The 13,808-nt window shown below is 25.8% G+C and overlaps 1 protein-coding gene across 1 annotated transcript in view; it reads right to left on the bottom strand.

The window, feature by feature from the left end:
* The window catches only part of LOC117320925 (trafficking kinesin-binding protein 1-like), a 50,070-nt gene extending 37,543 nt beyond the window's left edge, over positions 1 to 12,527 (bottom strand). The window contains exons 1-2 of the mRNA XM_033875405.1: positions 11,456 to 12,527; positions 9,135 to 9,211 (exon numbers count right to left, since the gene is read on the bottom strand). Coding sequence (XP_033731296.1) covers positions 9,135 to 9,211; positions 11,456 to 12,527 — 1,149 coding nt within the window. The remainder of the gene's footprint in view (positions 1 to 9,134; positions 9,212 to 11,455) is intronic.
* Positions 12,528 to 13,808: the final 1,281 nt, after the last annotated feature.

Genomic DNA, 13,808 nt, shown 5'->3' with positions numbered 1-13,808 from the left:
ATATCTACAAACTTTATAATAAATGGTCTGTATCTACAAACTTTATAATAAATAGTCTATATCTACAAACTTTATAATAAATAGTCTGTATCTACAAACTTTATAATAAATTGTCTGTATCTACAAACTTTATAATAAATAGTCTGTATCTACAAACTTTATAATAGTCTATATCTACAAACTTTATAATAGTCTGTATCTACAAACTTTATAATAGTCTGTATCTACAAACTTTATAATATATTGTCTGTATCTACAAACTTTATAATAAATAGTCTGTATCTACAAACTTTATAATATATTGTCTGTATCTACAAACTTTATAATAAATAGTCTGTATCTACAAACTTTATAATAAATTGTCTATATCTACAAACTTTATAATAAATAGTCTGTATCTACAAACTTTATAATAAATAGTCTGTATCTACAAACTTTATAATATATTGTCTGTATCTACAAACTTTATAATAAATTGTGTGTATCTACAAACTTTATAATAGTCTATATCTACAAACTTTATAATAAATAGTCTGTATCTACAAACTTTATAATAGTCTATATCTACAAACTTTATAATAAATAGTCTGTATCTACAAACTTTATAATAAATAGTCTATATCTACAAAATTTATAATAAATTGTCTGTATCTACAAACTTTATAATAAATAGTCTGTATCTACAAACTTTATAATAAATAGTCTATATCTACAAACTTTATAATAAATAGTCTGTATCTACAAACTTTATAATAGTCTATATCTACAAACTTTATAATAAATAGTCTGTATCTACAAACTTTATAATAAATAGTCTATATCTACAAACTTTATAATAGTCTATATCTACAAACTTTATAATAAATAGTCTGTATCTACAAACTTTATAATAAATAGTCTATATCTACAAACTTTATAATAAATAGTCTGTATCTACAAACTTTATAATAAATAGTCTATATCTACAAATTTAATAATAAATATAAGTCTATATCTACAAACTTTATAATAGTCTATATCTACAAACTTTATAATAAATAGTCTATATCTACAAACTTTATAATAAATATAAGTCTATATCTACAAACTTTATAATAGTCTATATCTACAAACTTTATAATAAATAGTCTATATCTACAAACTTTATAATAAATAGTCTGTATCTACAAACTTTATAATAGTCTATATCTACAAACTTTATAATAAATAGTCTGTATCTACAAACTTTATAATAAATAGTCTATATCTACAAACTTTATAATAAATAGTCTGTATCTACAAACTTTATAATAAATTGTCAGTATCTACAAACTTTATAATAAATAGTCTATATCTACAAACTTTATAATAAATTGTCTATATCTACAAACTTTATAATAAATAGTCTGTATCTACAAACTATATAATAAATAGTCTATATCTACAAACTTTATAATAAATTGTCTGTATCTACAAACTTTATAATAAATAGTCTGTATCTACAAACTTTATAATAAATAGTCTGTATCTACAAACTTTATAATAAATAGTCTATATCTACAAACTTTATAATAAATAGTCTGTATCTACAAACTATATAATAAATAGTCTATATCTACAAACTTTATAATAAATAGTCTGTATCTACAAACTTTATAATAAATAGTCTGTATCTACAAACTTTATAATAAATAGTCTGTATCTACAAACTTTATAATAGTCTATATCTACAAACTTTATAATAAATAGTCTGTATCTACAAACTTTATAATAAATAGTCTGTATCTACAAACTTTATAATAAATAGTCTGTATCTACAAACTTTATAATAGTCTATATCTACAAACTTTATAATAAATTGTCTCTATCTACAAACTTTATAATAAATTGTCTGTATCTACAAACTTTATAATAAATAGTCTGTATCTACAAACTTTATAATAAATAGTCTGTATCTACAAACTTTATAATAGTCTATATCTACAAACTTTATAATAAATAGTCTATATCTACAAACTTTATAATAAATAGTCTGTATCTACAAACTTTATAATAGTCTATATCTACAAACTTTATAATAAATAGTCTGTATCTACAAACTTTATAATAAATAGTCTATATCTATAAACTTTATAATAAATAGTCTGTATCTACAAACTTTATAATAGTCTATATCTACAAACTTTATAATAAATAGTCTGTATCTACAAACTTTATAATAAATAGTCTATATCTACAAAATTTATAATAAATTGTCTGTATCTACAAACTTTATAATAAATAGTCTGTATCTACAAACTTTATAATAAATAGTCTATATCTACAAACTTTATAATAAATAGTCTGTATCTACAAACTTTATAATAAATAGTCTATATCTACAAACTTTATAATAAATAGTCTGTATCTACAAACTTTATAATAGTCTATATCTACAAACTTTATAATAAATAGTCTGTATCTACAAACTTTATAATAAATAGTCTGTATCTACAAACTTTATAATAAATAGTCTGTATCTACAAACTTTATAATATATTGTCTGTATCTACAAACTTTATAATAGTCTATATCTACAAACTTTATAATAAATAGTCTGTATCTACAAACTTTATAATAGTCTGTATCTACAAACTTTATAATAAATTGTCTGTATCTACAAACTTTATAATAAATAGTCTGTATCTACAAACTTTGTAATAAATTGTCAGTATCTATAAACTTTATAATAAATAGTCTGTATACACAAACTTTATAATAAATTGTCAGTATCTATAAACTTTATAATAAATTGTCAGTATCTATAAACTATATAATAAATAGTCTATATCTACAAACTTTATAATAAATAGTCTATATCTACAAACTTTATAATAAATAGTCTATATCTACAAACTTTATAATAAATAGTCTGTATCTACAAACTTTATAATAAATAGTCTGTATCTACAAACTTTATAATAAATAGTCTGTATCTACAAACTATATAATAAATAGTCTATATCTACAAACTTTATAATAAATTGTCAGTATCTACAAACTTTATAATAAATAGTCTGTATCTACAAACTTTGTAATAAATTGTCAGTATCTATAAACTTTATAATAAATAGTCTGTATACACAAACTTTATAATAAATTGTCAGTATCTATAAACTTTATAATAAATTGTCAGTATCTATAAACTATATAATAAATAGTCTATATCTACAAACTTTATAATAAATAGTCTGTATCTACAAACTTTATAATAAATAGTCTGTATCTACAAACTTTATAATAAATTGTCAGTATCTATAAACTTTATAATAAATTGTCAGTATCTATAAACTTTATAATAAATAGTCTATATCTACAAACTTTATAATAAATAGTCTGTATACACAAACTTTATAATAAATAGTCTGTATCTACAAACTTTATAATAAATAGTCTGTATCTACAAACTTTATAATAAATTGTCAGTATCTACAAACTTTATAATAAATAGTCTATATCTACGAACTTTATAATAAATTGTCTGTATCTACAAACTTTATAATAGTCTTTATCTACAAACTTTATAATAGTCTATATCTACAAACTTTATAATAGTCTGTATCTACAAACTTTATAATAGTCTTTATCTACAAACTTTATAATAGTCTATATCTACAAACTTTATAATAGTCTGTATCTACAAACTTTATAATAGTCTTTATCTACAAACTTTATAATAGTCTATATCTACAAACTTTATAATAAATAGTCTGTATCTATAAACTTTATAATAAATAGTCTATATCTACAAACTTTATAATAAATAGTCTGTATACACAAACTTTATAATAAATTGTCTGTATCTACAAACTTTATAATAAATAGTCTGTATCTACAAACTTTATAATATATTGTCTATATCTACAAACTTTATAATAGTCTATATCTACAAACTTTATAATAGTCTGTATCTACAAACTTTATAATAGTCTGTATCTACAAACTTTATAATATATTGTCTGTATCTACAAACTTTATAATAAATAGTCTGTATCTACAAACTTTATAATAAATAGTCTATATCTACAAACTTTATAATAAATAGTCTGTATCTACAAACTATATAATAAATAGTCTATATCTACGAACTTTATAATAAATTGTCTGTATCTACAAACTTTATAATAAATAGTCTGTATCTACAAACTTTATAATAAATAGTCTGTATCTACAAACTTTATAATAAATTGTCTGTATCTACAAACTTTATAATAAATAGTCTGTATCTACAAACTTTATAATAAATAGTCTATATCTACAAACTTTATAATAAATAGTCTGTATCTACAAACTATATAATAGTCTATATCTACAAACTTTATAATAAATAGTCTGTATCTACAAACTTTATAATAAATTGTCTGTATCTACAAACTTTATAATAAATAGTCTGTATCTACAAACTTTATAATAGTCTATATCTACAAACTTTATAATAAATAGTCTGTATCTACAAACTTTATAATAAATAGTCTATATCTACAAACTTTATAATAAATAGTCTATATCTACAAACTTTATAATAGTCTATATCTACAAACTTTATAATAAATAGTCTGTATCTACAAACTTTATAATAAATAGTCTGTATCTACAAACTTTATAATAAATTGTCTGTATCTACAAACTTTATAATAAATAGTCTGTATCTACAAACTTTATAATAAATAGTCTGTATCTACAAACTTTATAATAAATAGTCTATATCTACAAACTTTGTAATAAATAGTCTGTATCTACAAACTTTATAATAAATAGTCTATATCTACAAACTTTGTAATAAATAGTCTGTATCTACAAACTTTATAATAAATAGTCTATATCTACAAACTTTATAATAGTCTGTATCTACAAACTTTATAATAAATAGTCTGTATCTACAAACTTTATAATAAATAGTCTATATCTACAAACTTTATAATAAATAGTCTGTATCTACAAACTTTATAATAAATAGTCTATATCTACAAACTTTATAATAAATAGTCTGTATCTACAAACTTTATAATAAATTGTCTGTATCTACAAACTTTATAATAAATAGTCTGTATCTACAAACTTTATAATAAATAGTCTATATCTACAAACTTTATAATAAATAGTCTGTATCTACAAACTTTATAATAGTCTATATCTACAAACTTTATAATAAATAGTCTATATCTACAAACTTTATAATAGTCTATATCTACAAACTTTATAATAAATAGTCTGTATCTACAAACTTTATAATAAATTGTCTATATCTACAAACTTTATAATAAATTGTCTGTATCTACAAACTTTATAATAGTCTATATTTACAAACTTTATAATAAATAGTCTATATCTACAAACTTTATAATAGTCTGTATCTACAAACTTTATAATAAATAGTCTGTATCTACAAACTTTATAATAAATTGTCTATATCTACAAACTTTATAATAAATAGTCTATATCTACAAACTTTATAATAAATAGTCTGTATCTACAAACTTTATAATAAATAGTCTATATCTACAAACTTTATAATAAATAGTCTGTATCTACAAACTTTATAATAGTCTGTATCTACAAACTTTATAATAAATAGTCTGTATCTACAAACTTTATAATAAATAGTCTATATCTACAAACTTTATAATAAATTGTCTGTATCTACAAACTTTATAATAAATAGTCTGTATCTACAAACTTTATAATAAATAGTCTGTTTCTACAAACTTTATAATAAATAGTCTATATCTACAAACTTTATAATAAATTGTCTGTATCTACAAACTTTATAATAAATTGTCTGTATCTACAAACTTTATAATAAATAGTCTATATCTACAAACTTTATAATAAATAGTCTGTATCTACAAACTTTATAATAAATAGTCTATATCTACAAACTTTATAATAAATTGTCTGTATCTATGAACTTAATAATAAATAGTCTGTTTCTACAAACTTTATAATAAATAGTCTGTATCTACAAACTTTATAATAAATAGTCTATATCTACAAACTTTATAATAAATAGTCTCTATCTACAAACTATATAATAAATAGTCTGTATCTACAAACTTTATAATAAATTGTCTGTATCTACAAACTTTATAATAGATATTCTGTATCTACAAACTTTATAATAAATAGTCTATATCTACAAACTTTATAATAAATAGTCTATATCTACAAACTTTATAATAAATAGTCTGTATCTACAAACTATATAATAAATAGTCTATATCTACAAACTTTATAATAAATAGTCTGTATCTACAAACTTTATAATAAATAGTCTATATCTACAAACTTTATAATAAATAGTCTGTATCTACAAACTTTATAATAAATAGTCTATATCTACAAACTTTATAATAAATTGTCAGTATCTACAAACTTTATAATAAATAGTCTATATCTACAAACTTTATAATAAATTGTCTATATCTACAAACTTTGTAATAAATAGTCTGTATCTACAAACTTTATAATAGATATTCTGTATCTACAAACTTTATAATAAATAGTCTATATCTACAAACTTTATAATAAATAGTCTGTATCTACGAACTTTATAATAAATTGTCTGTATCTATGAACTTAATAATAAATAGTCTGTTTCTACAAACTTTATAATAAATAGTCTGTATCTACAAACTTTATAATAAATAGTCTATATCTACAAACTTTATAATAAATAGTCTATATCTACAAACTTTATAATAAATTGTGTGTATCTACAAACTTTATAATAAATAGTCTGTATCTACAAACTTTATAATAAATAGTCTGTATCTACAAACTTTATAATAAATAGTCTGTATCTACAAACTTTATAATAAATTGTCTATATCTACAAACTTTATAATAAATAGTCTATATCTACAAACTTTATAATATATTGTCTGTATCTACAAACTTTATAATAAATAGTCTGTATCTACAAACTTTATAATAAATAGTCTGTATCTACAAACTTTATAATAAATTGTCTATATCTACAAACTTTATAATAAATAGTCTATATCTACAAACTTTATAATAAATTGTGTGTATCTACAAACTTTATAATAAATAGTCTATATCTACAAACTTTATAATAACTTGTCTATATCTACAAACTTTATAATAAATTGTCTATATCTATAAACTTTATAATAAATAGTCTCTATCTACAAACTTTATAATAAATTGTCTATATCTACAAACTTTATAATAACTTGTCTATATCTACAAACTTTATAATAAATAGTCTGTATCTACAAACTTTATAATAAATAGTCTGTATCTACAAACTTTATAATAACTTGTCTATATCTACAAACTTTATAATAAATTGTGTGTATCTACAAACTTTATAATAAATAGTCTGTATCTACAAACTTTATAATAAATAGTCTATATCTACAAACTTTATAATAAATAGTCTATATCTACAAACTTTATAATAAATAGTCTATATCTACGAACTTTATAATAAATTGTCTGTATCTACAAACTTTATAATAAATAGTCTATATCTACAAACTTTATAATAAATAGTCTCTATCTACAAACTTTATAATAAATTGTCTATATCTACGAACTTTATAATAAATAGTCTATATCTACAAACTTTATAATAAATAGTCTCTATCTACAAACTTTATAATAAATTGTCTATATCTACAAACTTTATAATAAATTGTCTGTATCTACGAACTTTATAATAAATAGTCTATATCTACAAACTTTATAATAAATAGTCTCTATCTACAAACTTTATAATATATTGTCTATATCTACAAACTTTATAATATATTGTCTGTATCTACAAACTTTATAATAAATAGTCTGTATCTACAAACTTTATAATAAATAGTCTGTATCTACAAACTTTATAATAAATTGTCTGTATCTACAAACTTTATAATAAATAGTCTGTATTTGTAAACTTATAATATATTCTCTACATCTATTATTATATATATAATACTTTGTCTGTATCTATAAACCTTATGATAAATTGTCTATAAACTTTTACAATTATTATGAATTGTCAATAAACTTAATCATAAGATTGTCTTTAAACTTTATATTGAATTGTCTATATCTATAAACTCTAAAATAAATTGTCTGTATCTATATACACTTTATGATAAATCATGATGAAAAGAATTGTTTATATTTATAAACTTTATGATATATTGTCTATAAAACTTTTAATTATTATAAATCGTCTATAAATGATAAACCTGATAATAAATTCTGTATCTTTTCAGATTTTACAATAAATTGTTTATTTTAGAGAGTTATAGTAAAATGTCTTTTTCTATCGATTTTATATCGAGTTGTATATTATCAAATTTATGAAAGAATTTTATAACAGATGTTATAAAAAGGTGCAAATAAATTTTATGATGAATTATAAATTAATCTTACAATAGATTGTCTACAAATTCTTTAATAGATTGTTTTCAAATTCTACAATTGTCCATAATTTTCAAACACAAAAATTATGTGTAATTATATGTGACTGCTGGCTTTGTCAATATCATAAAACTTTTTGAAAACTGCAGACATCCATAAAATATTTCAGTGCAGTAGGCTCCATTACCCATGACACATGTATGACTAAGGTTTGGTTAGTCTAGCTCTTATACTTTGTCAGAAAAAAACTTAAACGTAAAACCTTAACATTGATTTTCTTCTAAGTCCAGAAATTTGAGGTTTTTACCCAAAAAGTACAAAAATCATAGAAATGCAAGTTAAGAGTGTTAAAAGGCATTCAGTTATACATCTCAGGATACATGTATAACCTAAGTTTGGTTCCTCTAACTATTATAGTTTGTCAGAAACAGACTAATATTCAACAGCTAAATGCAAAACCTTAGCGCTTGATTTTTTTCCCAAGTCCAGAAATTTGGGATTTTTACCCGAAACATGGAGATATCCATGAAATACTTTTTGTGGTGTAGGCTCTACTGCCAATGCTACATTTATGATTGAGGTTTTTCTGGTTCAGCTTTTATCAGAAACAGAGATTAACACAAATCTTTAATATTGTTGACAAAGTCACCATCGAAAAACAACGCCTAAGTGCCACCTTTCTGACATCTGTCATAGGTGACACAAAAACTATCTATAAAAGGTGAAATTACCTCTTCTAGTAATCTATTGACAGCCTCTATGTCATTGTACGTCCTCGTCATCTGTGTCACACGCTCAGCACATAGGACTGTAAATAGATAAACAAATAGATAAACAAATAGATAAACAACACTGTCACACGCTCAGCACATAGGACTGTAAATAGATAAACAAATAGATAAACAACACTGTCATACACTCAGTACATAGGACTGTAAATAAATAAACAACATTGTCATACACTCAGTACATACGACTGTAAATAGATAAACAACATTGTCATACACTCAGTACATACAACTGTAAATAGATAAACAAATAGATAAACAACATTGTCACACGCTCAGCACATAGGACTGTAAATAGATAAACAAATAGATAAACAAATAGATAAACAACACTGTCACACACTCAGTACATAGGACTGTAAATAGATAAACAACATTGTCATACACTCAGTACATAGGACTGTAAATAGATAAACAACACTGTCATACACTCAGTGGACTGTAAATAGATAAACAACATTGTCATACACTCAGTACATAGGACTGTAAATAGATAAACAACATTGTCATACACTCAGTACATACAACTGTAAATAGATAAACATTGTCATACACTCAGTACATAGGACTGTAAATAGATAAACAACATTGTCATACACTCAGTACATACAACTGTAAATAGATAAACAACACTGTCATACACTCAGTACATACGACTGTAAATAGATAAACAACATTATCATACACAATATATATACAATTTCCTGACAGTGATCAGCCAAAAAATTGTAACAATTCTGTAATAATTAATTTTTCTTTGTTTTCATGGTAAATACCCAAATGTGATTGGTCGAAAAATTCTTTTCATTCTTCTATTAAAGAAATTCTGAGAATGGTGTGAAAAATGTGACGTCACAATACGACAATTGATGTTGCATATTGATTTGAGAAAAAGAATCCCATTTAAAACCAGTACAAGAGGCCGAATGGGCCTGTATCGCTCACCTGGCTCTACAGCAACTTTGAAGTTGGTTGAGGTCATTTCTACAGATACTATGCTGATTACTTCTTTATTCAAATATCATAGTAGGCTAGGTTTATTCATATTAATAAATTTTCTAGTCCTTTATTCCAGCATTCTATTGGCCTAATATCAGGTCTCAAAGGCTCTTGGCTATCGCAAAATTATTATTTACAGATTTCACCCCTGTGACCTTGAATGTAGGTCAAGGTCATTCATTTGAACAAACTTGGTAGCCCTTCACCCCAGCATGCTACAGGCCCAATATCAAGTCCCTGGGCCTCTTGGTTATTGAGAAGAAGTCGTTTGAAGATTATAGCCTATTTCACCTCTGTGACCTTGAATGAAGGTCAAGGTCATTTATTTGAACAAACTTGGTAGCCCTTCACCCCAGCATGCTACAGGCCTAATATCAAGTCCCTGGGCCTCTTGGTTATTGCGAAGAAGTTGTTTGAAGATTATAGCCTATTTCACCCATGTGACCTTGAATGAAGGTCAAGGTCATTTATTTGAACAAACTTGGTAGCCCTTCACCCCAGCATGCTACAGGCCCTTCGGGCAGGTGAGCTAATAAGTAAATGAATCTATTATATTATATGAATCATTATATTGATAAATGAACACTTGGCTAAAATTCAAAACAGAGAAAAACCAGTCATTGTTACTCCTTAAAATGCGTAGGGGCGAATATGAAAATAAATTTGCATTCAACTCTAGATTTTAGTGTTCTTTTTTGTCATTTTGTCTCAGCCAAGAAATAAAACAAAATATGTTATCAAGATCCTTTGCATGGCATTCCTATAAAAATAGTAACATTCGCAAAAGACAACATCAGACACAAGTTGGTGTACACCCACCGATGAAATACCTTCTGTATGAAATGAAAAACAAAATATGCAAATTGTCCAATGAAATATTGCCCCTTAAAATGCTCAATATGAAAATGATGATAAAGCCGACATAAAAATTCCAAGAGATCTGAAAAATGAGACTACAGATCTGATGGTTAAAATGCCTTAAAATATTCAAAGGGATCTGGAAAGTGGGACGTAATCTGAAAAATGGTTAAAAGACTTTGAAACATCAAAAACCAATATCTTTTTAAACGACCGACTCGAAATGCTGATTAACAAGCAAAACATTAAATACAAATGTTCATGTCACCAGTCAAAAAGTGAGAGAGGAAACTTTTGGACCAAATGTTTCTGAGCAACACATATAAACATAAAAATATTACCTATTTAAAACAGATTCATATACCCCTGGTACATAATTCAATTCTCGATGAGAGATAAGAACTTACTGTTGCTGAAGAACTCTTCAATATCGGACATACAAACTTCTCGGTCATTCCAACACTTATAGAAATGTCTATGACTGGTGTAAGTGGACCCCACACGACATGTCACAGGATCTCCTGCCAACCCTGGAGGATCAAGACAACCATCTACATGTTCCTCTTGTCCACAAACACCATCAGTAGTTTTGTCCCCACAAAGACCATCAGTAGTTTCGTCCATATTATTTGTCTCTGTACTCGACACAGTTGATTTTGATTTGGATCCCCTTTTGACAGAAGTCAAGAGAAATCTGCATTTTTTTCGCCTTGGAGAAGATCTGTTTTTCGTTTTGGCACTACAGTTTAAATTGTTCTGATAACCATTTGAAGTATCAGATAGCTTTATGCTCTTGTTTGGCTTACAGCTCTTCAATAATCTGTCTCGACTCGACTGTTTTGATTTAAATCGGTCGTAGGACATTTTTTGTTGACTTTCAAATCGTACACTTGTGTTTCTTTTGCTTCTATTTCGCATTGAACCATGAACAATCTTGCACTGTTTTCCTTGAACACTGTCACAAGTTTTAGTAACAACATGATTTCCATTCTCCGATTTGTTGTAATTTGATGTGGCCGGTACAGTATACACCATACTAAATGATTGTTCTAGTCCGTTTAAACAATTTGTATCTTTAATATTTCCTTGATCAACAGTCTCAGTGTGTTTATTGTTCTTATTGCTGCTAAAAGCCTCATTAAAAGCAGAATAGTCATAAATTTGAAATTGACTGTTGTTGGAATTCATTGTCAAAAATGCATTATCTTTATCTTTTAAATTTTCATTTATTACAGAGAATTGGTTGTCATTTCCAAATCTATCTGCACAAGATACTACAACCATTTGATCTCCTGATTCAGTAACAAGATTCCAGTTACCTTCACTAACGAGATTTTTGTTACCTGTAATACCTGACAAAGATTCCTTAGAGCCGTCTGGATGTACACCTACAATCTGTGTTTCCGGCTCTATCAACTTACTGTGTGTACTCTGTACAATATCGGGCACTGGCAGAATCATATTCTGGTTTTCATCCATCTTTTATAGTTTAGAGTGAACATCCACACAACAGAACAATCCCTAATGATCAGAAGAACAAATAATGAAAGTATTGGGAGAGTTGTACAATATACACAGAAACCAAAAATTTCCAAAAATGATCTGTTGAGATTGTATCACCACTACAATCTATCGTCAGCTATCTCATGAAAACCTTTAAAAATAAAACCACATCGATTCCCTGGAACTGCATTTCCTTTCCCGTATATGTATCAGATGCATTTTTGCACACTGGTACACAGCTCTACATGGTCTGTGAATAATGTTCCTATGCCAGCACACTGAAGCAGCCACGTTTATAACCGTGTCGATTATTTCACTGATAAATTATAAATAACAACAAGAAATGAAACATAACAAGTGATGTAGACTTTGTAGGTAAAACTACAGACCTGTTATACAATCCAATACTTTACCATGAAAAATACATTTATGGCTACAAGAACACAAGAGAAGTTATCCACCATAATGTAGAAAATGTCAAGACGATGTCTTTCCCCACAGTGGCGATATCAATTTCAAACTGTCATCGTCCACAGGCAGTCTCATGTTGATCAATATCTGTTTCAAACATTCACAAAATCAGTAAGTTGTTGTTTTCCGTCCGCCAGCCAGTACTGATAGAGTAAGGATTCAGCTGTTTTAGTATGACCGGGAGACAATAGCATAGATCTATACGGGATCTCCTACACAGTATAGAGAACAATGTCAACATATAGATTTGTCGGGACTTTTAAAGTCCATTATAGACACTGTTCAAACAGAGTATCATTAAATCAGCATAGCTAGTAAACATAAGGGTGTTTTTTTATCCAAAGTTATTCGTTTGACAGTTGATAAATTACTGCCGGCTGTCCCTCAATAAATGATCATGGAAATACAGGACTTTTTCTGTGTTTCCCCGGAGAGTGCTCTCCCCACCTCGTACCAGCTAATTATGGTGGGGCAGAAGTTATACCTACATCATATAACACTTTCCACTGATAAGTAGTTCGCCTTTAAACCATTCTGATAGCTCCGTAGTTACATAATCCACAGGCCTATTGCCACTGTAAACAGTGACGACCGAGACGTCATGTGAAAAACCGTGTCAGTCACGCCAACAGTGTGGCCCCCTCCTTTTTTACCTGACTTAAGAGGTATTTTAGTGTCAATCAATTCACTGGGTTACCTGGTATTCTGTTTATTTTCTCAGTGAAAAAACAAACTTGTGACAAAAACGCAAAAAATAACTAGTGCTGATGTTATGTACACATCAGC

Source organism: Pecten maximus, unplaced genomic scaffold, assembly GCF_902652985.1.
Source record: "Pecten maximus unplaced genomic scaffold, xPecMax1.1, whole genome shotgun sequence".
Taxonomy (NCBI): Eukaryota; Metazoa; Mollusca; class Bivalvia; order Pectinida; family Pectinidae; genus Pecten; species Pecten maximus.
This window is presented reverse-complemented; position numbering and strand designations above follow the sequence as displayed.